General features: G+C 41.0%; 1 protein-coding gene across 9 annotated transcripts in view; it reads right to left on the bottom strand.

Moving 5' to 3' along the window:
• Positions 1-25652, bottom strand: part of PLEKHA8 (pleckstrin homology domain containing A8) — a 99038-nt gene that overhangs the window by 22732 nt on the left and 50654 nt on the right. For 8 of the 9 annotated variants that reach the window (XM_033863124.2, XM_019926116.3, XM_019926145.3 and 5 more), the window contains 8 exons: positions 14250-14366; positions 13073-13228; positions 11231-11355; positions 7931-8101; positions 6872-6912; positions 4891-5048; positions 2391-2550; positions 1896-1981 (listed from right to left, as the gene is read on the bottom strand). In XM_033863124.2, the coding sequence (XP_033719015.1) occupies positions 1896-1981; positions 2391-2550; positions 4891-5048; positions 6872-6912; positions 7931-8101; positions 11231-11355; positions 13073-13228; positions 14250-14271 (919 nt within the window). In that variant the 5' untranslated portion in view covers positions 14272-14366. The remainder of the gene's footprint in view (positions 1-1895; positions 1982-2390; positions 2551-4890; positions 5049-6871; positions 6913-7930; positions 8102-11230; positions 11356-13072; positions 13229-14249; positions 14367-25652) is intronic. The other variant, XM_019926110.3, reaches the window with a different exon arrangement.

The raw sequence follows: 25652 nt of genomic DNA, 5'->3' as shown, positions 1-25652 counted from the left end.
GCAAAGGACCTAGAATTGCCAAAACATCTTGAAAAAGAAGAACAAAACTGGAAGAATACATTATCTGATTTCAAGCCTTACACAGTAATTAAGATACTATAATACTAGGATGAGGAAAAAAAACAGATGGTTGAAACAAAAGAGAGTCCAGAAATAGACCCACACTTATAGGGTCAACTGGTTTTCAAAGTGCTGCCAAGGTAATATAAAAGGGTAAAAAGATACTTTTTCAACAAATGGTTCTTGAACAACCAGATAAAGGAAAAAAAAAAAAAAAAAGAAGGAATCTCAACCCTTACCTCACACCACATAAAAAACTGATTCCAAGATGGATCACAGATGTAAACTTAAAATCAAAAATAAAAAGTGTAGAAGACAACACAGAAGACTATCTTCATGACCTTGGGGATAAGCAAAGATCTTTTAGGATACTGAAAGCACTAACTATAAAAGAAGAAAACACAGATAAATTGGATTTAATGAAAATTAAAAACCCTGCTCTTCAAAAGGCATCATTAAGAAAAGAAATGAACAAGTCATAGTCTGGGGGAAAATATTCATAATGAGTACGTCTAAAATGAAATGTTATTCAGAACATACAAAGAACTCTTTCAATTCAATAATAAAAAGAAAATTAACCAACTTTTAAAAATAGGTTAAAGATTTGAACAGACTTCACAATGGAAGAGATAGCAATGGTCGATAACCATATGAAAAAGTGCTCAACATCATTAGTCACCAGAGAAATACAAATTAAAGCCACCAAACACTCACAGAAATGGCTAAAACCAAAAATACTGACACCACCAAGTGCTAGTGAGGATGTGAAGCAACCAGAGTATTCATATTTTGCTATTGGAAGTACACAATGGTACAACCACTCTTCATGAAATTACATGTATAAACCCTATGAATCAGCAATTCCACCCCTAGGTGTTTACTCAATAATGAAAACATGTGCCCACAGACACAAAAACGTTCAGAGCAATTTCACTTATAATAGCCCCAAACAAGAAACTACCCAAATGTTTATCAGTAGGAGAATGAATAAACAAAATGGGGTAGAGTCACTTAATAGAATACTATTCAGCAATAGAAAGGAATGAGCGACTAATACATGTAACAACAAAGGTGAAAACATTATACTATCAAGAGTATAATAATGCAAGAGTACGTAACATGATTCCACTTATGTAAAATTTTAGAACACGCAAAACTAATCTATGGTGACAGAAATCAGTATGGTTGCCTTGGGCTGGGTGACAGGTTGTGGACTGACTGGCATAGGGAACATTCTGGGGTGATGAAAACATTCTCTGCCTTGATAGAGATGTGGATTACATAGGTAGATGCATTTGTCAAAACTCATTGAATTATAACAGTTAAGTTCTATGCAAGATATACCTTGATTTAAAAAAGAGATACAGAGTTAAGTGGATTATATAGCAAATTTCAACACATTAGCAATTCCTGGTACTACTGGCTCTATAAAAAGTAAATGTAATTTAAACTTAAATAAAGTTATACATATTATCTTTTTTTAATCTGAAAAAAGTTTTAGCTGGTAAAATGTTTTTTCATAGTACCAACAGATTTGAAGATCTGTTCCTCAACGACTTTCACTTTTGCTCTTAAGTAAGATTTCTAGAAAACAGAATTCCCTTTTTTCATTACACAACTCTAAGATCAATATTAATCATAATTAGAAATGAACTGGAAATATGTAATAATGCTTAAGGTCACACAGTTTTAACTATATGTGCCTAGTGATATGAAGAGGTAGATAAGAAGGGTCATCTCACTGTACACATAGCTCAGCATATTTCTACTACAAAATAACTGCAGTGAAACAGATTCTAGAGACTATGAATTTAAGGCAAATCCAGCAATCTTACCTAATACTGGAACCACAGCATAACATGATGCTAAGAATGCTTCTGTGGGAATGCCACTGTCTTCCAGAAGTTCAATGTCACTAAAGCTAAACAATTTGGTGATACAGAGGAGGAAAGATTGAAAACACAACATTAGCATGCTCTGCAGTTCAGAGGCAGTCATGAAAACAGCTGCCCCTCTGTAGGTCAAATCATTTAACTTCATCTCACAAATATGCCCCAGTGACTGTTCTTCTATTATAACACAGTCTAATAAAATCATTTTCCAAAGACAATCCACCAAAGCAAGCTAAAACTTGTTGACAGAGTATACTCTCACAATCCAGTTCCTTCTCATCCACTGCTTCAGGCAAGGTGAACAGTAAAGCAGATGCTTGGTATGCCACATTCTCTATTCTGTTAGGATACGCCATCCCCTGAAAGGAACACCAACATTGACTTTCCAGAAGGAAAGCTCGTATCCAACTGTCAGTGATGTTAGAGAGTACAGAATACCTGGTGTTCATGGTACTAAAGAAAGTTGGGATGACTTCTTGGCCTTCTTCCCAGTGGGCTTCTGGAGAGCTGCTTGAGGAGTGGGATTCAGACTGTGCCAAGTGGCTGTCATGATTTCCCAGGTTTTCCTCTCCATCTTCCTTTATCATTTCACGTTGGACTGTAAAGCAGGAGATACCTATTACTAACCTTTTATTTATGTATTATAAGATTACTATATATATTCATTGTTGAACATTTTTAACACAGAAAAGTATACAGAAAGAAAAATCAGTGAAATACTATACATATACACACAAACAAAATTGAGTTTAAATACGTGTAGATTTTCATCCAGCCTGTTTTCACTGAACGGTCTATCATGAATATTTTCATTATCATTCAATACTCTTCAAAACATGGTTTTAATGACCATGTAATATTGAATCATGTTTATGTGGTGGGCATTTAAGTAGTTTCTAAAATTTCAGTATTATAAGTAGAGTTGAGCCTCAATATTAGTGTATTCTGTCTTTGTGGATTTGCCTACTTGCTGAAGTTTATTTGTAATACTAAAATCAATGCTCATGGCACTCTTGCAGTCATTTTGGATATGTGCAGAGTGGTGAAAAAATTTGAGTTACCTGACACGCATGTTCCCAGCTGAGGTCGAACAAGGTGACACTCTGCCTTCTTGTTTTACCTTTCATACTGTACGCAAATGTGTTTATTTAGTGCCATTTTTTTTTTTGCATTCCTGTGCATTTCGTTGTTGATTTTGCTGTTTAAAAGGACCCCCAAGTGTAGTGCTGCCTAGTGTTCCTAAGCACAAGAAGGCTGTGATGTGCCTTATGGAAAAACACGTGTTATATAAGCTTATATAAGATGAGCTTCGTGGGCTTCCCTGGTGGCGCAGTGGTTCAGAGTCCGCCTGCCGATGCAGGGGACGTGGGTTTGTGCCCCGGTCCGGGAGGATTCCACGTGCCGCGGAGCGGCTGGGTCTGTGAGCCATGGCCGCTGGGCCTAGGCCACAGCAGTGAGAGGCCCGCGTACCGCAAAAAAAAAAAAAAAAAAAAAGAGATAAGCTTCGTTCAGGCATGAGTTATAGTGCTGTTGGCCATGGGTTCAATGTTAATGAGTCAACAATCTATATAAACAAGGTATCTTTTTTTTTTCCTTTAGGAGGAGGGACTCTTTTCTTTTTAATTTTTATTGGAGTATAGTTGATTTACAATGTTGTGTTAGTTTCAGGTGTACAGCAAAGTGAATCAGTTATACATATACATATATCCACTCTTTTTTAGATTCTTTTCCCATATAGGCCATTACAGAGTACTGAGTAGAGTCCCCTGTGCTATACAGTAGTTCCTTATTAGTTTCCTATTTTATATATAGTAGTATGTATATGTCAATCCCAATCTTCCAATTTATCCCTCTCCCCAACAAGGTGTCTTTAAACAGAAACACACAAAACAACAATATGTTCTGATCAGTTGATGAAAATGTGAAAAGAGGCTTGCGGGAACCTAACCATGTATTTCCCCTAGGAGCAACGGTTCAGTATTTTCTAATTCAGTGTTTGCAGTGACTTTATAGAACAAAACTACCATGAGTAATGAGAATTAACTGTAATGTCATAAAGGACATCCCTGTCCATATATATTTGTCTTTAAATCTGACTATTCCCTGAGGACAAATTCCTAGAAAAAAATTATTGGGTCAAATAAATAATAGTACTGTTTTAACAGAAATTCTCCTGTCTATTACTTACTCAAGGGATAAGACTTCAGTGATGTATGGATTGCTTGCTGCAGGTTAACAGCTATGAAAATGCATCTTTTCTTCCCCCCACTCACCAGAGGAGATGAGGAGGAAACTTTAAAAAAAATTTTATTTTCAAACTATTTAATACACACTTATAACACAATTAAAAACTCTAAGATGATTGTCATGGACTGATCTGAAGTTGGTTTTAGTAGTTAGAACCAATGAAATTAGTAAATCGAAAAGGGCAGCACTTTCAACTACAGGTTATTACCAAAAACTTGGGAATTTGGCTTGATGAACAGAGACAGCCAGGCGAAAGTCTGATGGTGGTTGGTGAATTCGGACATCCTCAGGCCTCACCAGAAACCAGGAGGATGGAAAACTGAACTGCCATAACTCTGCAGACTCTTAAGTCTCACATCATAGTCTATGTTCAATGGACTTTGAAATTCTGAGCAGAAGGCCCTAATACTCATACTCTCTAAAAAGTCAGCACAGACAGCTACAGCTCACTGAAGCCCATGGACATCACAGCTAAGAACAGTGAGTGGGAAACTCCTCTTCATTCTGCCTTTTCAATAGGGGGGTCAGGTGGGATGGCAGAACGTTTTCAAGTGAACTCTGTTATCTTACGAACAGCTGCCTCGGGAGCTACCTAGCACGCTGTCTTGAGGTCAGTCCCTATCAAGTGTCGCATCATGGATAATGAATCAAAGCCCCATGATCCTTTTATTCACACCTTTTTTGTTTTTACCTGTTATATTATCATCTGTATTTTCTTCACTTGATATGCTGCGATCTGTCTCTGCAGGTTTCAAACATAAGGAGCTCTTGTTTTTCATTAGGATTTCTTCATCATCATTTATTTCCATATGTAAAGATCCATTCTCACAACTGTTTAACTCTGTTTGCCTAAAATTTTTTTAAAAGGAAAAAAGCCAAGAAGTCCAATTATTTGGTCACAAATAGATTGCACAGATAGATCCTATTCTGAGGGATGGGGAAGGGTCCACAACCACAATTACCAACTCCCTTTAACATTGATTGAAAAACAGAACTGTTAAATCAAGCCAAATCTCTCACCCCACCCTCCTGCCTCAAAGGCGGGTATCCTCCTGTGCTGGGAGCAGGCCTGTCTCCAGGCTGAAGTTCAGAGACCAAAGAGCCATTCATGGCTCTTCATGCACCCTCAGCTGACTCCAACTTCCTGCTCCCCACCAGCAACAGGAAATATTCACTGATAGCACCCGGGTTTTCAATCAGCTTTTCTACAGGTACCACATTCAACACTTTTTCTCACTTTCCTCAGCTTCTCCCTGGAAGGTTTTTTCCTCTCTCCTCACCTCTCAAATCACTGGCCACTTCCATTTGTTTGCCTAGCAGTTAACTGTCTAGAAGCCACAGCTGTGGTCAAGGAAGACAAAAAAAAAAAAAAAAAAAACCCAGGAGGACACAATACATCCTGAGTATCTGTTGCTCTTTAAGGTAACATAAAAGGCTATTTAACATGCAAGTGAAATAACTGATTCTGTTAAAGGGACAATCATAACATCTTATTATAAATAACTAGACTCAGCCAAATTAGAACAAAACCATTTTCTTCTAATACGAATAAAGGGAAAAGGTCCAAGCTACATGTGGACTCCAGGAAAAGCATTTGTTTTTCTAAAAAAATACCGTATTTCAACTTGGCAATTAAAAATATAGGAGTATATTGATGAAATACCTCAAAAGAAAAAAAAATCTACAAAGATGTTCCTAGTAGAAATATTTAGATCAGGAGAAAATTATTAACCAAATTGGGGAACAATCCTTGTACTAAAGAAACAAACAACTGTATATAAAGAGATGAAAATATTAAATAACAACTTGAAAGGACAAATACATGGACAATGTCAAAATACAGGAATGCTTATATGAAATAATAACTGAATAAAGACCCTAAATAATAGGAACACAACTGTGTAAACGTGTACTTTTTTTCAGTAGTTCAGATTTTGATATTATGTTCTTTTTCCAACCTGTAAAGCTACCTAGGATTTTTATTTTTCAATGAAACAAAATAGCACTGTCTTTTCTGATAAAACCACATTTAAATCAATGCTCGGCTCCTTCACAAGAGAGGGGGTTCCAATACTCAGTACAACAGAGAAATGAAAAGTTATTAGCTGTGGTGGGTGAGATCCATATCCTGGGGAAATGCAAACATCTTCCCTAGTAGTCAGTGCTGAATGAAAGATTTGCAGTGCTTCAGGGTCACCTCTGGTATCATCTCAAACCATGAGAAAAACCACCACATGATTTCTTTTCTTTTCTTTTTAAAATTTATTTATTATTTTTGGCTGTGTTGGGTCATTGTTGCTGCACATGGGCTTTCTCTAGTTGCAGTGAGCAGGGGCTACTCTTTGTAGCTGTGCATGGGCTTCTCAATGCAGTGGCTTCTCTTGTTGCGGAGCACGGGCTCTAGAGCACGTGGGCTTCAGTAGATGCGGCGCGTGGGCTCTAGAGCACAGGCTCAGTAGTTGTGGCACACGGGCTTAGTTGCTCCGTGGCAAGTGGGATCTTTCCAGACTAGGGCTCGAACCCGTGTCCCCTGCACTGGCGGGCGGATTCTTAACCACTGCACCACCAGGGAAGCCCACCACGTAATTTCTTAAAAAAAAAAAAACAAGGAATACCAATATCCTTATTTTTATATTTTTAGAAAGAAGAAAAAACAAAAAATGTTACTGTACCTTTCCAATGAATTATGAATTGGTACAATAGGATGTTTCATCTTTAAAAGAAGCAAAGAAAAGAAAATTCACATGTTAAACTCCCAACAGAATATATTTAGAGTTTTATCACATATGAAAGTGGTAAATATGATCATAACACACACTGCCCCACTCAAGAGGAATAATTTTAGGTCTTCCCAAAAGAAAGGAGTCATTGATCCCAACCAGTCTCAAATAAGGATACCCAAATTTCTAAGAAAAAGGAAGATGGTCTTTTGAAGGGCCTAATTACCGTATTTATACCCTTGGTGGTTAGCTTTCTTGTAATTACTATTACACTCATTAAATATTATTAAATACCAAACTATGATACAGCATTGTATCAAACACTGGAAGCATAAAGGTAAACAGTATGGGGTTCTTGCCCTTAAGGTACTTTCAATATAGAATAAGGCTAAAATAGGGGTATGCGTAGAGGAGGAACTCTTAGCCCAACTAAGGGATTCAGGGAAAGAGAGATTAAATTTTAAAGGATGAATAAGAGCTAAGCAGGGAAAGACAGGTGAGAAGGGCATTCTTGGTACTGGGAAATGGCCCAAAGAAGTGGGGGAGCTACAAGCAGTTAATACGTTCAAGCCAGTTATGAAAAAGAAAGAGGTTGGTGATGTGGGAAGGGGCTAAGACGTTTTGACTTTAACCTGTAGGCAATGAGGGAGCCACTAAAAGTTTTAGGTGAAGTGGCCCAATTTACACTGCATGAACAGAAACACTGTAGGCTGCCTGGGAGAGTCGAGTTGAAGGCAACTAGTTAGAAGGCTATCACCAATCTCAACAAGACTCCCTGGACAAGGAGGCTGGAGACGAGAAACTAGCTACATCAGAGAGAGACATGTTCAGGTGGTAAAACTGCCAACACTAACTGACTGGATACGAGGGACTAAGGGCATATATAATAGTGGACATAAAAGAGAGTCCACTACAAAAATGTCTTTATCGGTTGCCAAAGGGTGATGGAGAACTTAGCTCAGTATATCACTTTCTTAACTTTTCATCATGCCCTACTGCAGCCAAGCTGACCTGGTCTGTTACCTTGTTGGACTTGAGCATGGCCAGCTGAGGTGATCCTGGGGGAGTGCGATAGAGCAGCTCAGAAGTGAAGGCTGCGTTTGCGATCTGCATGCATTCTTCCAACGTCTTCAGAAAAGTATTGCAGGTTGATTTCAGCAGAGTTCCCACATCAATTCCCTCCTACAAAACAACCAGGGTGAAGACTCCTTTACCTTGCCAAAAAGGAAAAAGCCCAGTTGTGGAATGTCCTTAGAGCTTTTATCCAGCTAATAACGGGTGATAACAATAATCGTGTACCCGTCTATTTTGCTGGACAAATATGGGTATCAGTTATAAAAGAAAAAGACTGAGCAAGTCCAACTTATCTATTAATCATACGCAAGCCTTACCCTCAATCTGCCCTTCATGCTCACCCACCACTCCAACTGAAGGCAACGACTTCTCTCAACTCAACAACACTATATGACAGCAGTATGTCAGGTGCTAGGCGCTGAGCCCTTGTGGAGTTTGCGGTCTCTAAGGGGTGGCAGACACCAAACAGAATTATATGGACTGAAGACCAGGGGGATCAATGGAAAAATGTCTCCCACTGTCTGAGTAAAAATGAAGTTCCAGAATAGAAGCATTAGAAACCACAAATCACAGTACAGATGAGTCTTTCAGTACAGATGAGTCTGAGAGGTTTCAGCAACTGGAATTATTCTGAATATCTAATCATTTTTTTCTCCAAGTTATTTCACTTGCTCAGGTTGTTTTTCCTCTGGATATTGATATTGATAAGTTGTTCAGGAAACTGAGGCTACCCCCTGACTAGAGAGTTTGGTAACCACATCTTAGTGGCATTAGAGTTACCAGATTGGGCCCAAGATGGAGTCACTCATGCTAAGTCTCACAACAGCAAACCAAAAACTTATCCAAGTTTCTATGCTGGGCTCTCCCAGAAAAGGCAGGCCTAGGTCAACCAATCAGTGCTTGCCTGCTCGGCACAAGCTAGTGTACTGACCTGGCTCCAAGACTTCCCTTTGCTCCATATAAGAAAAGTAACCCTGCTTTAACCATTCAGCGAATGCCCAGTATAACGTCCTTGTTCCAGCTCACTTTGGTCCATAAAGATCTCTAGCCTGGTATAGCTCTTCACAGCTCCTTTCTACCTGCTAGACTGGACGCTGCCCGATTTATGAATTGCTGAATAAAGTTAATAAGATCTTTAAATTTTACTCAGTTGAATTTTGTTCTTTAGCCATAGCCTCTATATTTTCCTCAATTTTGTATTTCTAACAAGCTAGATGTTACTGGTCGTGAACCACTATTTTTCAGACACCAATTACAATGTGTGGTTTTTTTCCACACCACCAAGAAATTCTTGGACACCAGCCGGGTGTCTTACAATTCTGACACAATTTACCTGGAAATAGTGTCAGATCTCACAGGTTAAGCGCTCAGTCCTACAAGATTGCTCCCCACCCCCACTTCAGACAACAATGGCAAGTTCAGGGTGTCACTTGTGCTACTGACTGACCCACTCTAGACTGAAGATTCCAACAACCCCCTCCTTGTGTTTAATTACTTTGCCAGAGCAGCTCACAGAACTAAAAGAAACATTTAACTTATTAGACTGCCAGTATATTATAAAAGCATATAACTCAGGAACAGCCAGATGGAAGAGATGCATAGGGCAAGGCATGTGGGAAGGGGCTTGGCGCGTCCATGCTCCCTGAGTATGCCACTCTCCCCAGTCAACACATATTCACCAACTCGAGAGCTCTCCAAACCCCATGCTGTGGGTTATGGAAGCTTCGTTAAATGGGCACGATTGATTAAATCATTGGCCAAGGGTGACTGAAGTCAATCTTCAGTCCCTCTCCCCTCCCAGGAGGGGAGGGGGTAGGAATGAAAGTTCCAACCCTCTAATCACTTGCTTGGGTCTACAGTCAACCAGAGCCTCTATCCTTAGTATTTTCCAATTAACATAACAAAGACACTTTTTATCACCTGGAAATTCCAAGGGTTATTTTTTGGAGCTCTGTGCCAAAAACTAGACAAAGACCAAACATATATTTCTTATTATAAATCACAATATCATAACCACAGTTTCATAAGCAAGTTCCCAAGGCACTTACTATAAACACTTCCTAGAATTAAACATTGCTGTGTTCACTTTTTCCCTTCCTACTAGAACAGGGCTTCTCTACCTTGGCATCACTGGCATTTGGGGCTGGCTTACTGGAGCAGGGGATATAGGGGGAGTGGCTCTCCTATCCATTGCAGATATTAAGCAGCGTCCGGCCTCTACCCCTTAGATGCCAACAGCACTCCCCCAGTAGTGACAACCAAAAGTGTCTCAGACGTTGCCCAATGTCTCCTGAGGAGCAAAACTGCTCTGGGTTGAGAATCAATGCTCTAGTCTCTAACATCCCAAAAGAAGGACTGAAGTGTTTTGGTACCCCTCCTATCTCCCTCCCGCAGCACAGTATCTTGTACACGATAGGCAGTTGCTGAATGAGTAAGAGAGACCCCCAAAAAGTGGGTGAAAGTGAGTTAAACCACCTTTATTAGAAAAACTTAGAGCACATATATTACTAGTAGCATAGTGATACACTACCTAAGAAAAGTAATTTAAAACCATTAATTATAATCTACAGATTCTTCATTTTGTGGGCACTGTTTTTCAGATAACTTCTCTGAGAGCAGAGCAGAGACCCCTCTCTGGTTAATGTGAACCATTCAATACATAGCTTAACACCAGATAGATCTTTTAATATATGTTTTAGAATGAGTAAATAACAATTTCATTAATAAATGATAAAAATCGCAATCCTTGCTGATGATGGAGAGAAATAAAGCTGTGTCTCTATCTTTGAAAGCACTAGTCTCTACTCAAGCAGAACATCTATTACGGTGAAATAAAATCCTGTTACAGTCTCATCAGAGGTGACAGACACATATTACTGACAGACATGATGCTGTCACCTTAGGAGCCACATGCGTAGTATAGAAATGGCTCTGCCAGACAGCTAAGGCTATATTTTAGAAAGTTATGCAAACTGGAGAGACACATATTTTAGTACATCAGTACTAAAGTTAAAAGTTCCAAAATTAGCAATTAATTAATCCTGAATTCATCCCAGGAAGGAAAACTATACGCTTCCATATGCTGAAATGCACACACTTCTTCTCTTTGTTGAAGTCTGTCACTTTTTTTCTCTGAAAAACAGTAAATTCCAAGGTAGGGATTATGTGAGAATAAGCAGCACCTGTAAGCAACATCTGGGGCTACTTGTCACGTGGCTAAGAAGAATGGTATTTTACCTCAGAATTGGACACACCAGTTGCGGTCACTTCTTTTGTTTTATCTACTTGCTGAACAAGAAGATCACAGTAGAGTCTTAGTTCCGACATTTTAGTTTTCAAGTTTTCAGTGTTTTCAGCAAACTCTAAATAACAAAATGATGAAAACGTAATTTAATTCCCAGAATAAATAACTGATATACTAGTTAGCATACTATACAGATAAGTGAAATATAATCTATGCCTAAAGTCAGATGTTTATAGTATGGGTTACAGATATGACATATTTGAAGTTATGGGAGCAAGAAAAAGAGAAGAAGGAGATTTCTAGTCTTCTGAAGTAATCTACATTATTTCTTGAGCCAACATATTTAATGATCACCAGTACAGGAAGAAGGAGACAGTATACCTCTGATCCACTTGTGTCAGAACTGGGAACAGTCAAGGGTTCAGGGTTTTGGTCTCAGTTCTGCCACAGTTTTCCTATCTGTAAAATGGGGTCACAGCTATCTATCCAGTGCTCAAAACTGGGAAACAGTGTTCTGTAACATGCAATTACCACTAATAAGACAGCTTGTGAATTCAGAGGACTGGTCCAGCATGCTGCCTGGCAAGGCGAACGGCACCCTCTGCACACCTGCTGCTCCTTCATTAGCACGGCATTCCAGCCATCCTGGCGCTGAGGGCTCGGCTACAATCGTAACTGCCTCTGCTTGCTTCTCCGTGAAAAAGCTGCACATTACCACCTGATCTGAGTCAGAGCTGACAGTGTCTAGAATTTGCTCTCGACTTAGCATTGAAAAACAACCAACAAATAGGTCATTTTACTGTGTCTACTTGAAGAGTTAAGCACATCTGCCATATGTGTCATGAGAAAGGTCCCCTGAAACACTTGTTCCCAGAGGCCCCTCTCTCCCACCAATCTTTTCAGGTGTACATTCGCGGCTGGGGGGCTGGGAAGGCAGAGCTCAGGCAGTAAGCCCTGGCACTCGTGACCCAGGCAAAATAGAAAGTTATGCCGTGGTTCTCAGGAGACCTAATGATGTTGAGTCAACGAGCATTAAGCAGCAGCAACCTGACAATTAAGTATCCATCTACCCCAGGAACAGGGCGGGGAAAGCGGGCTGTTACTGCAGGAAATACCACATCCAAGGCTTCTCTGGCTCAGCTACTCTTTACCAAAAGTCAACTTTGTGCCAGACGAGGTACCTCATGGTAATCCTTCTAAGATAGGTCATTACCTCTTTTCAAAATATAAGGAAACTGAAGATTAGAGAGGTTAAGTGACCTATGTCAAGGTCACAAAGCCATGATTTGAACCCAGTTGTATCTGGCTCCAAAACCTGCATTCTTTCTACTATGACATGCTAAGAAAGAAGAGTCAGGTATAGACTGTTTAAGGTCCACTGAGATATACAGCACTTGCATGATATAAAAAGCTGGCTATGGGGGCCTCCCTGGGGGCGCAGTGGTTGAGAATCTGCCTGCCAAAGCAGGGGACACTGGTTCGAGCCCTGGTCTGGGAAGATCCCACATGCCGCGGAGCAACTAGGCCCATGAGCCATGGCCGCTGGAGCCTGCGCGTCCAGAGCCTGTGCTCCGCAACAAGAGAGGCAGCGATAGTGAGAGGCTGGCACACCGCGATGAAGAGTGGCCGCAACTAGAGAAAGCCCTCACACAGAAACAAAGACCCAACACAGCCAAAAATAAATAAATAAAATACTGAATACATAACTACTTTAAAAAAAAGAAAAAAAGCTGGCTATGGCTAGGTGGTCAGAAGCAAGATAACAAATATGGGAACCCAGAGATGCCACTAGGTGATTCCCAGGGTTCCCAGTCCAGAGGACAATCAATACTTGCCTTTTTCTTTCTGGGTCCTACTGTCTGTCAGGCAAGCCTTGGCTGACCCCAAGGCTACCAGCCACCGTTGTCTCTCAGCCACACTTCTGGCCTTCAGGTAGAAATATTGTTCCCCAGGGATTATCAGGTCCATGCGTGTGTTATCTACAGAATGAACTGGGAGCAAGACATAGAGAGGTCAGAAACCCAGAAAAGCCCTATCTGGGTAGCCTCCACTCCACCCAAATTCTTGAGCTTAACTGGCACGCCAGTCACTGAGAGCTTCTTCCAAGAGAGGATGTCAGCCCTTACTACTTCTCCTGGTTTATTTATCTCTTCCTAGAGGTCTCTGCTAATGGAGAGGGAAAACTCTGCAATTGGCTCCAAGGTCTCACCAGGACTTTGGCCTAAAAAAGAATCACTTAAATCTCCTTAGGATCATTTATAAGAGGAGAGAGGAAAAATCTCTCTTCTGGTGTGTGTGTGTGTAAAGTATGCTGCTCTGCGGCCAAAAAGGCTTGATGCAAACAAGTAAGGATGTGCTCTTTATCTCCTTGGGTTATTGAAAAGCAATCAAGAACACAATAGTTTTCCTTTCTACTTTCCTTCACTAGTCTTATCAAAAATGTGAGAATTCCCTTAGAACACTTTAGGAGAAGAAACAAGCAAGCCACACTCTCCTTCACCCCCCAAGCCCCATGCCCCAAATTCCCTTCTAGTCGGTTTCTGAGCCACATCCTCTCAGCATGTCTCAAGATTCTCAAAACCAAGAAGAAAAGGCTATTTGTAGGTCTGTCAGGTGTTTGCTTGTTTAGTTTTGAGCATGGTGGTGGTGGTGAGAAGGTGTGTATGCGTCGTGATTTAAACACAGAAGTGTTTGATGTTGCAATAAAAAGACAAATAAGCTTAGCAAACTGCCACAAGCCCGAGGTGAGCAGGTGACCAAGGAATGAGCACTACATGTGTGGTTACTAAGCACATTGCTCTCATTTATTCTGACTACCTCGAAACCAAGCTCCTTGTAAAAACTCACTGCAGTTTTAGGTCTTACTTGTAAGACTTTTTCTGGGGGACGTAACATTATATATCTTTATACTATGGGAGCAGCAAAGAAAGGCACACCGAAGCCAGTGGTTTTTTTTATTTTGGGGGAGAAACAGAAAGAAAAATAAAACCTGCAAGTGTCTTGGCTTCTCACCTTGAATTTCACACACCGCCATCTGAATGCTCCCTTTGCAACCTTTCCAAGCATCTTCAGGAGAATCATAATAAGATAATATTCCCCCACAGAGAAGGAACCACCGAGGCTGCCAACCTGAAAACAGAAGCAAGAGCATGGTCTCAATGACTGCTTCCCAGGACATAGGAATAGGACCTAACAAAGGATGCTGGATTCTAGCTCCAAGGAACTTACATTCTGGGGGAAAATTCTAAGGGAAAGAAATAAGTTAGAAAAGATCTGTATGTTTGATCTCATTTTTGCATAGAAGTCTGGAAGGATCAGCAATAAATATGGTGATGATTCTCTAGGTAATGGGATTACTTATGATTTTTATTCCTTTTTCCCCCTAATACAGTACTAGTAATCTTTGATTTTTACTTTTTCTAAGATAAAAGATTATTATTTTCCAAAGATTATTGTTAACATACTTGCTCTCCTCCCCTCTGGTTAAGGAAAATTATTTCAAACCTAGAAATGCGATAAAAGATTATGCTGCCCTTTCAACATCATACGTAGTGCTGTCTAATAAGCCTGCCTAGGGTCATATGTTCCCTAAGGAAAGATAACTTTAAACTTACTATTTGGTATTGATCCACTGAAATGGAATAATCTTAAAACATTCAAGGGCTTAACTACTTTTACTTCACAGTATTTCAGGGGACGAACCATATTCAGTGGAAACACACGTCTTATCTAGTCCTCTTACACAACCTATGTTCTAGTCAAACCAAACTTACTTGCTGTGTGCCTGCCTCAGGGCTTTTGCTCAAACTGGATCTTCCTAAAATGTCATCCCTGACTACCTCTGCATAAGCCTTGTCAGTCTCCTCATCAGATGTATTTTTTCCTTCTCTGAAATGCCACAGGCTTTTAAGGATACATTTTCTCACTAGACTCTTCTACAGCTGAGACAGCTGGAGCGAAGGCTGGTAGGCGCTTTGCGCAGAGCCCCAAGGGCTGGCTCAGGTACATACCTGATGGGCCCTTGGGAATTGATCCACACCAGCTAAATACGTAAGTCACCAACTGATGTCACAGTAGTATTTTTAGGGAACCACTAACTGAAACCGCCCACCCTGGCCAGGCAGAATAATAACTGCTTGCATGAGTTATCTCACAACAGGAGGTCTCAATAAGAAACACGGAACTGACCAGCTACCACCAGCTGGCAGAAATCGGGAGGGGCCAAAAGGAGGGAGGAGATGCCAGCCATAATATGTCCTGCCGATGTCCCAGAAACCCTGACGCTGGAAACCACCTTGACTGAGAGATGCGTGTGTCACCAGGAATTGGACCAAATATGGGCACAAGATGACTGGCCAGAGACAACCCGGCAAGCTAACCCCATTACCATAAAACCTGAGATGTGAGCTACGTGGCAGAGCAGTTCTCCTGGGTTTCCTTTGCCCGCTGCTCTCCTCCCAGGGGGCCACTTCCCAATAAAGTCTTTTGCTTTGTCAGCATGTGTGTCTCCTCGGACAATTCATTCCCGGGTGTTAGACAAGAGCCCACTCTTGGGCCCTGGATGGGGTTCCCCTTCTGGTAACAGCATCAATTTATTACGTTATAACAGAAGATTAGTACGCTGCCTGGAGCACCCATAGCCTAAGATCATAGTTCGGGGAAACTTACATTTTTAATCAGGAGGCTGAATGGTCAGCACTAAATCTAAGCTCAGGCACAGGAGTTAGGTGGCAAGCGAGATGTTTCACTCATCATTTATTTCATCAGGGTCTGCTTTCTAGGAACCAGAACACTCAGGCCTGCTCAGGTACCACATCTCTCACTTCCTTAAACAAAACTGGATAAAGACCAATTCTCAATATCCACCCTCATACCAGTCACTGAAATACCCTTCCCTATAAGCCTTCTCAATCAAAGATGAGTAATGTATTCTACAACTATGGCTTATGTTCCTCTTATTCCATCTTATACTGGGGACTTCCTTCCCAACGATGAACCTAGACCCTTTACTGGACATCAGGAGCCCCACGGCCTTATCTCAACACCCCCACAAGTTGATTACTGGCTAGAAAACCTCTTGGGGTGAACTTGAACATTTTATTTCAGAAGGTGATGCTTCCTGACCTTCGCTTCAAATTTTACGGAAACACAAACCCGAGGGCTACTATTCTTGGCACAAACATTACAATCCAGGAAATCAAACTGATCATCAGATTGTCTTGTTGAGTAGCTAATCAACACTCCTGGAGTCAGATATTATTAGTGATATTTTAGCCCTTTGCAAGAGAGTCATTATTTATACCTTATGCCATCTCCCCTCACTGAAACAGAAGAATCAATTCCTAAGAATCTGAGAAACGGAAAGGGCCTTTGAAATCACCTAGTCCAACCAGCTCATTTTACAGAGAAGGAAACCAATCCCAGGTAGATTAAGTGACCTATCTAAAGTCACACAGGAAGTACACAACAGAGTTGGGAAGAAAACTATGTCTTTCTAACACTGTCCCTCCTGGCATAACAACCCCCAAACCTTGACTCCCCATTGCTAGAAAGCTATCCTGGTATAGAACAGTAGCATCTTCTCCCTTACAGCTCAACTCCCATGATTATGTTTGGTGTGAACACTCTCCAAATCCACTATGACTCTCAAGTAGAGGGAGTTCAGCATACCCTCAATCATCATATTTTATAATTTAGGACCCCATCTGTATTAGTCTTGGTTCTCCAAAGAAACAGAACCAATAATATGTATGTATATCTATATATAATTTATTATAAGGAATTTTCTCATGCAATTATAGAGGCTGCAAAATTCCAAGATCTGCAGTCAGCAAGCTAGAGAATCAGGAGAGCCAATTTGTAATTCCAGTCCAAAAGTCATCAGGCTTGAGACCCAAGAAGAGCCAGTGTTTCACTGAGACTGAGAAAACCGGAAAAGACCGATATCCCAGCTCAACAATCAAGCAGGAGGAGCTACCCCTTACTCAGCCTTTTTGTTCTACTTAGGTCTCCAACTGACTGGATGAGATCCACTCACACTAGGGAAAGCGATTTACTTTACTCAGTCTATCAGTTCAAATGTTAATCTCATCCAGAAACACCCTCAGACACACCCAGAATGATGTTAGGTCAAATGTCTGGGCACCCCATGGCCCAGGCAAGTTGACACAAAAAATTAACCATCACATACCATTAATTTGAAGATAAACTAAAATATTTGCATGTGATGTGACTGACAAGGCTTAATTTCCAAAATACACAAATAGCTCATACAACTCAATAACAAAAAACAAACAACCCAATCAAAAAATGGGCAGAAGACCTAAACAGTCATTTCTCCAAAGAAGACATACAGATGACCAATAGGCACATGAAAAGATGCTCAATATCACTAATTATGAGAGAAATGCAAATCAAAACTACCATGAGGTGTCACCTCACACCAGTCAGAATGGCCATCATTAAAAAGTCTACAAATAATAAATGCTGGAGAGGGTGTGGAGAAAAGGGAACCCTGCTACACTGATGGTGGGAATGTAAATTGGTGCAGCCACTATGGAAAACAGTATGGGGGTTTCTTAAAAAACTAAAAACAGAGTTACTGTATGATCCAGCAATCCCACTCCTGGGCATATATCTGGAAAAGACTCTAATTCAAAAAGCTACATGCACCCCTATGTTCACAGCAGCACTATTTACAATAGCCAAGACATGGAAGCAACCTAAATGTCCATCGACTGATGAATGGATAAAGAAGATGTGGTGTGTGTACACACACACACACACACACACACACACACACACACACACACACACAAAGGAATACTCAGCCATAAAAAAGAATGAAAAAATTCCATTTACAGCTACACGGATGGACCTAGAGATTATCATACTAAGTGAAGTAAATCAGACAGAGAAAGACAAATATCATATGATATCACTTATGTGTGAAATCTAAAATAAGATACGAATGAACTTACAAAACAGTAATAGACATAGAAAACAAACTTATGGTTATCAAAGGGTTATCAAAGGGGGAGGGATAAATTAGGAGTTTGGGATTAGCAGATGCAAACTACTGTATAGAAAATAGATAGGGCTTCCCTGGCGGTGCAGTGGTTGAGAGTCCGCCTGCCGATGCAGGGGACACGGGTTCGTGCCCCGGTCTGGGAGGATCCCACATGCCGCGGAGCGGCTGGGCCCGTGAGCCATGGCCGCTGAGCCTGCGCGTCCGGAGCCTGTGCTCCGCAACTGGAGAGGCCACAGCAGTGAGAGGCCCGCGTACCGCAAAAAAAAAAAAAGAAAATAGATAAACAACAAGGTCCTAATGTATAGCACAGGGAATTGTATTCAATATCTCTTCTAACAACCTATAATGGAAAAGAATAAGAAAAAGAAAATACATATATATATAACTGAGTCACTTTGCTGTATACCAGAAACTAACACATTGTAAATCAATTATACTTCAACCAAATAAAAACCAAAAAATAACCTGCCCATTAAGCAATGACATGATACTCATTCTCAGATGCTTCATGACTTCAGAGCTGTTGGAATGTGAAAAAAAATGCCTAAAAATTGAAAAAATGTGGTACAAACTAGGTTTATCTTACAGGAATCTGAAAAATGTTAAATAACCCAAACACACACACACACACACACACACACACACACACACACACAGAGCACAGCTGCAATATATTTTAAAAGTAGCTTGTAAATGATAATAGTAACTGAAATAATACCTTCTCTGTAATAGGTTCTGTATTTACCTAGGAAAAGTTATAATGACACTAGAAGAGTTTCAATTATTTTATTCTGTAGTTTGTAACTATAAAAACTATGACCAAGAAAAACTTCTCCTTAAAGCATAAAGTTCCTAGAATTTCAGAAGGCATGTTAAGAGACCACAGACGTCTCATTCCCATTATCTGAGATTTAATGGCAGAGCAATGGAGAGTCCAGAGTAATGTAGAGACACACTGCTCTTTCACAAGGTACACTCCTGGGAAGCTCAGATACAGCTCAGGAATGATGCATGAATTGCATGAGAAAAGAGGCATGCATGATGAAGAGGCCATTAATGCACTTCCTGTTTTAAATTAATCTGCTGTTACCTTGGTTTGGGTGATGGCTAATTTCATGTATGAACTTGGCTGGCCTACCAGATGCTCAGATAGCTGGTAAACCATTATTTCCGGGTGTGTCTGTGAGGGGGTCTCTGGGAGATATTAGCATTTGGATCAGCAGACAGTAAAGATTGCCATCAACAATGCGGGTGGACATCATCCAATCTAATGAGGGCCTGAGTAGAACAGAAAGGCAGAGGAAGGGTGAATCTCCTCTCTGTGCCTGAGCTGCAACATCCATCTTCTCCTGCCCTGGACACTGATGCTCCTCATTCTTGGGCTTTTAGACTCAGACCAGGACTTGAACCATCCACCACCCTCGATTCTCAGGCCTGTAAACTCAGACTGAATTGTGTTATCAGCCTTCCTGGTTCTCCAGCTTGCTGAGAAAAGACTGTAGGACTTCACAGTCTCCGTAACTGCATGAGCCAATTCCTATCATAAATCTCCTCATATGTATATATATGGTTCTGTTTCTCTGGAGAACCCTAATACACTTGAAAATGATAAAATATTCAAGGTAACCAAAGAGCAGATGAAAACTGGGGGTCTATACCAGTCCCTGATCCATTCAATTACCATCAGACTATCTTCCTGTCCAACCCTACTCCCTTTTTTTTGCCATCCCTTACTAGACATGGAAAGTGGTGTCAGCCAAACTCCCCGCTTAGAAGATTAGACAAGAAACTTCCATGAGCAGGGAAAAGTTTTAGCTCATATAAGCTACTGCTGCCAGGGATGGGCTAGGGGGTTAAAGTATTTAAATGCCAATTTCACATATTTTGTATTATCTTGGATTATTTCACTATAGAAGATACAGTGGACATTTATTTTTGGCAACCCAGCATCCACCTCCTACATTTCTGTTCCTGAAAACCTCCTTCTGCACACTCTATCCATGTAGTTTGGGTTGGGCTGACTAGCCCCAGGTGGGCCTATGATTCAGGCTTAAATGGAGCTTCACATCCCCTTTCCTCAATGATATGTTCCAAGACAGGCAAGGGACCCAACCAGAAATAATTCTGGGACTTTTGCTGGGACTGGGGAAAGGTGGAGAGAAATGGAGACTGTCTCTCTTTTTTCTTTGGTTTCAAAGATGTTTACCTGGAGCTGCTGGAAGTCATTTTGCCATCACATGGACCTAAACATGATCGACACATACAAGGAAAGCGGGTGGGAGGATCTGAGGGAGGCAGGGGAAGGAAGCAAATCTAGATGACATTTTTTGAACACTTCCATCAGACTGTGTAATACCTATAGATAAGATACCCTCTGGACTTTTTAGTTACATGGACTAATAGATGTCCATTTTTCACTTCAACCCTCAGTTGGATTTTTCTTTAATATTTCTAAGGTATCACATGATTATCTCACTAAATGTATAAAAAGCATTTGACAGAATCTAATACCCTTTCATAATAAAAACTCTTAACAAACTAGATATAGAAGGGAACTTCTTCAACCTGATAAAGGCATCTACAAAAACCCCACAGCTAACATCACACCCAATGACAAAAGACTGGATGTTTTTCCCCTGAGATCAGGAGTAAGATAAAGATGCTTGCTTTCACCACTTCTATTTAACACTGTATTGGAGGTCCTAGCCAGGGCAATTAGACTACAAAAGGCATCCAGAGAGGAAGGGAAGAAGCAAATCTACCTCTTCACAGACATGCTCCTGTATATTAAAAAAAAAAAAAAAAAAGGAATCCACTTAAAAAACTATTAGAATAAATGAGTTCAGCAAAGTTGCAAGATATAAGACCAATACATGCGGAAGACCTTCAAGATGGCAAAGGAGTAAGATGTGCAGATCACCTTCCTCCTCACAAATACATCAAAAATACATCTACATCTGGAACAGCTCCTACAGAACACCTACTGAACGCTGGCAGAAGACCTCAGACCTCCCAAAAGGCAAGAAACTCTGCATGTACCTGGGTAGGGCAAAAGGAAAAATAGACACAAAAGAAAAGACATGTGACCTGCATGTCTGCGAGGGAGCTGTGAAGGAGGAAAACTTTCCACACACTAGGAGTCCCCCTCACTGGTGGAGACAAGGGGTGGCGGGGTGGGGGAGGCTTTGGAGCCACGGAGGAGAGTGCAGTAACAGGGGTGCAGAGGGCAAAGCAGAGAGATTCCCGCACAGAGGATCGGTGCCGACCAGCACTCACCAGCCTGAGAGGCTTGTCTTCTCACCTGCCGGGGTGGCTGGGGGCTGGGAGCTGAGGCTCGGGCTTTGGAGGTCGGATACCAGGGAGAGGACTGGGGCTGGCTGCGTGAACACAGCCTGAAGAGGGCTAGTGCGCCACAGCTAGCCGGGAGGGAGTCCAGGAAAAAGTCTCAAACTGCCTAAGAGTAAAGAGACCACTGTTTCGGGGTGCGCGAGGAGAGGGGATTCAGAGCACCGCCTAAACGAGCTCAAGAGATGGGCGCTAGCCGCGACTATCAGTGCGGACCCCAGATACGGGCATGAGACACTAAGGCTGCTGCTGCAGCCACCAAGAAGCCTGTGTGGAAGCACAAGTCGCTATCCGCACCTCCGTTCCCGGGAGCCTGTGCAGCCCGCCACTGCCAGGGTCCTGTGACCCAGGTACAACTTCTCCGGGAGAACACATGGCATGTCTCAGGTTGGTGCAACATCACGCTGGCCTCTGCCGCCACATGGTCGCCCCGCGTTCCGTACCCTGCCCTCCACCCTGAGTGAGGCAGAGGCCCCTAATCAGCTGCTCCTTTAACCCCCTGCTGTCTGAGTGAAGAACAGACACACTTAGAAGACCTACACGCAGAGGCGTGTCCAAAACCAAAGCTGAACCCCGGGAGCTGTGCGAACAAAGAAGAGAAAGGGAAATCTCTCCCAGCAGCCTCGGGAGCAGTGGATTAAATCTCCACAATCAACTTGATATACCCTGCATCTGTGGAATACCTGAATAGACAACGAATCATCCCAAATTGAGGAGGTGGGCTTTGGGAGCAGCTGTAGACTTTGGGTTTGCTTTCTGCATCTAATTTGTTTCTGGCTTTATGTTTATCTTACTTTAGTATTTAGAGACTATCATCATTAGTAGATTTGTTTATTGATTTGGTTTCTCTCTTTCTTTTTTTTATATATATATTTTTCTTTTTCTCTTTTTGTGAGTGTGTATGTGCATGCTTCTTTGTGGGATTCTGTCTGTATAGGTGTGCTTTTACCATTAGTCCCAGGGTTCTGTCTGTCCGTTTTCTTTTAGTATAGTTTTTAGCACTTGTTATCACTGGTGGATTTGTTTATTGGTTTGGCTGCTCTCTTCTTATATTTTTAAATTACTTTTTAAAATTTTAATCATTTAAAAAATTTTTGACTTTAATAACTTTATTTATTTATTTATTTTTCTTTTTTTTTCTCCCTTTTCTTCTGAGCCATGTGGCTGACATAGTCTTGGTGCTACAGCAGGGTGTCAGGCCTGAGCCTCTGAGGTGGGAGAGCCAAGTTCAGGACACTGGTCCCCCAGAGACCTCCCGGGCCCTCATACTATCAATCGGCGAAAGCTCACCCACAGACCTCCGTCTCAACACTAAGACCCAGCTCCAGTCAATGACCAGCAATCTCCACTGCAGGACACCTCATGCCAAACAACTAGAAAGACAGGAACACAACCCCACCCATTGGCAGAGAGGCTGCCTAAAATCATACTAAGTTCACAGAAACCCAAAAACACACCACCAGATGTGGTCCTGCCCACGAGAAAGACAAGTACTAGCCTCATCCACCAGAACACAGGCACTAGTCCCCTCCACCAGGAAGCCTACACAATGCACTGAACCAACCTTACCCACTGCAGGCAGACACCAAAAACAATGGGAACTACGAACCTGCAGCCTGCGAAAAGGAGACTCCAAACACAGTAAGTTAAGCAAAATGAGAAGACAGAGAAATACACAGCAGATGAAGGAGCAAGGTGAAAACCCACCAGACCAAATGAAGAGGAAATAGGCAGTCTACCTGAAAAAGAATTCAGAGTAATGACAGTAAAGATGATCCAAAATCTTGGAAATAGAATGGAGAAAATACAAGAAACGTTTAACAAGGACCTAGAAGAACGAAAGAGCAAACAAACAATGATGAACAACACAATAACTGAAATTTAAAATGCTCTACAAGGAATCAATAGCAGAATAACTGAGGCAGAGAACGGATAAGTGACGTGGAAGATAAAATAGTGGAAATAACTACCGCAGAGCAGAATAAAAAAGAATTAAAAGAATTGAGGATAGGGGCTTCCCTGGTGGCACAGTGGTTGAGAGTCCGCCTGCCGATGCAGGGGACACGGGTTCATGCCCCGGTCTAGGAAGATTCCACATGCTGCGGAGCGGCTAGGCCCATGAGCCATGGCTGCTGAGCCTGCGCATCTGGAGCCTGTGCTCCGCAATGGGAGAGGCCACAACAGTGACAGGCCCGTGTACCACAAAAAAAAAAAAAAAAAAAAAAAGAATTGAGGACAGTCTCAGAGACCTCTGGGACAACATTAAATGCACCAGCATTCGAATTATAGGGGTCCCAGAAGAAGAAGAGAAAAAGAAAGGTACTGAGAAAATATTTGAAGAAATTATAGTTGAAAATTTCCCTAATATGGGAAAGGAACTGGTTAATCAAGTCCAGGAAGCGCAGAGAGTCCCATGCAGGATAAATCCAAGGAGAAACAAGCCAAGACACATATTAATCAAACTATCAAAAATTAAATACAAAGAAAAAATATTAAAAGCAGCAAGGGAAAAACAACAAATAACATACAAGGGAATCCCCATAAGGTTAACAGCTGATCTTTCAGCAGAAACTCTGCAAGCCAGAAGGGAGTGGCAGGACATATTTAAAGTGATGAAAGGCAAAAACCGACAACCAAGATTACTCTACCCAGCAAGGCTCTCATTCAGATTCGATGGAGAAATTAAAACCTTTACAGAAAAGCAAAAGCTAACAGAATTCAGCATCACAGACCAGCTTCACAACAAATGCTAAAGGAACTTCTCCAGGCAGGAAACACAAGGAAAAGACCTACAATAACAAACCCAAAACAATTAAGAAAATGGTAATTGGAACATACATATCGATAGTTACCTGAAATGTAAATGGATTAAATGCTCCAACCAAAAGACATAGACTGGCTGAATGGATACAAAAACAAGACCTGTATATATGCTGTCTACAAGAGACCAACTTCAGACCCAGGGACACATACAGACTGAAAGTGAGGGGATGGAAAAAGATATTCTATGCAAATGGAAATCAAAAGAAAGCTGGAGTAGAAATTCTTATATCAGACAAAATAGACTTTAAAATAAATACTATTACAAGAGACAAAGAAGGACATTACATAATGATCAAGGGATCAATCCAAGAAAAAGATATAAGAATTGTAAATATTTATGAACCCAACATAGAAGCACCTCAATACATAGGACAAATGCTAACAGCTATTAAAGAGGAAACCGACAGTAACACACTAATAGAAGGGGACTTTAACAGCCCACTTTCACCAATGGACAGATCATCCAAAATGAAAATAAATAAGGAAACAAGCTTTAAATGACATATTAAAGAAGATGGACTTAACTGATATTTATAGGACATCCCATCCAAAAACAACAGAATACATTTTCTTCTCAAGTGCTCATGGAACATTTGCCAGGACAGATCATATCTTGGATCACAAATCAAGCTTTGGTAAACTTACGAAAACCGAAATCACATCAAATATCTTTTCCGACCACAATGCTATGAGACTAGACATCAATTACAGGAAAAAAACTGTAAAAAATACAAAAACATGGGGGCTAAACAATACATTACTTAATAACCAAGAAATCACTGAAAAAATCAAAGAGGAAATAAAAAAATACCTAAAAACAAATGATAATGAGAACATGATGGCCCAAAACCTATGGGCTGCAGCAAAAGCAGTTCTAAGAGGGAAGTTTATAGCAATACAATCCTACCTCAAAAAACAAGAAACATCTTCAATAAACAACCTAACCTTACACCGAAACCAATTAGAGAAAGAAAAAAAAAGAAACCCAAAGTTAGCAGAAGGAAAGCAATCATAAATATCAGATCAGAAATAAATGAAAAAGAAATGAAGGAAACGATGGCAAAGATCAATAAAATTAAAAGCTGGTTCTTTGAAAAGATAAAAAAAAATTGATAAACCATTAGCCAGATTCATCAAGTAAAAAAGGGAGAAGACTCAATAGAATTAGAAATGAAAGGAGAAGTAACAACTGACACTGCAGAAATACAAAGGATCAT

This window comes from Tursiops truncatus, chromosome 9, assembly GCF_011762595.2.
Source record: "Tursiops truncatus isolate mTurTru1 chromosome 9, mTurTru1.mat.Y, whole genome shotgun sequence".
NCBI lineage: Eukaryota > Metazoa > Chordata > Mammalia > Artiodactyla > Delphinidae > Tursiops > Tursiops truncatus.
This window is presented reverse-complemented; position numbering and strand designations above follow the sequence as displayed.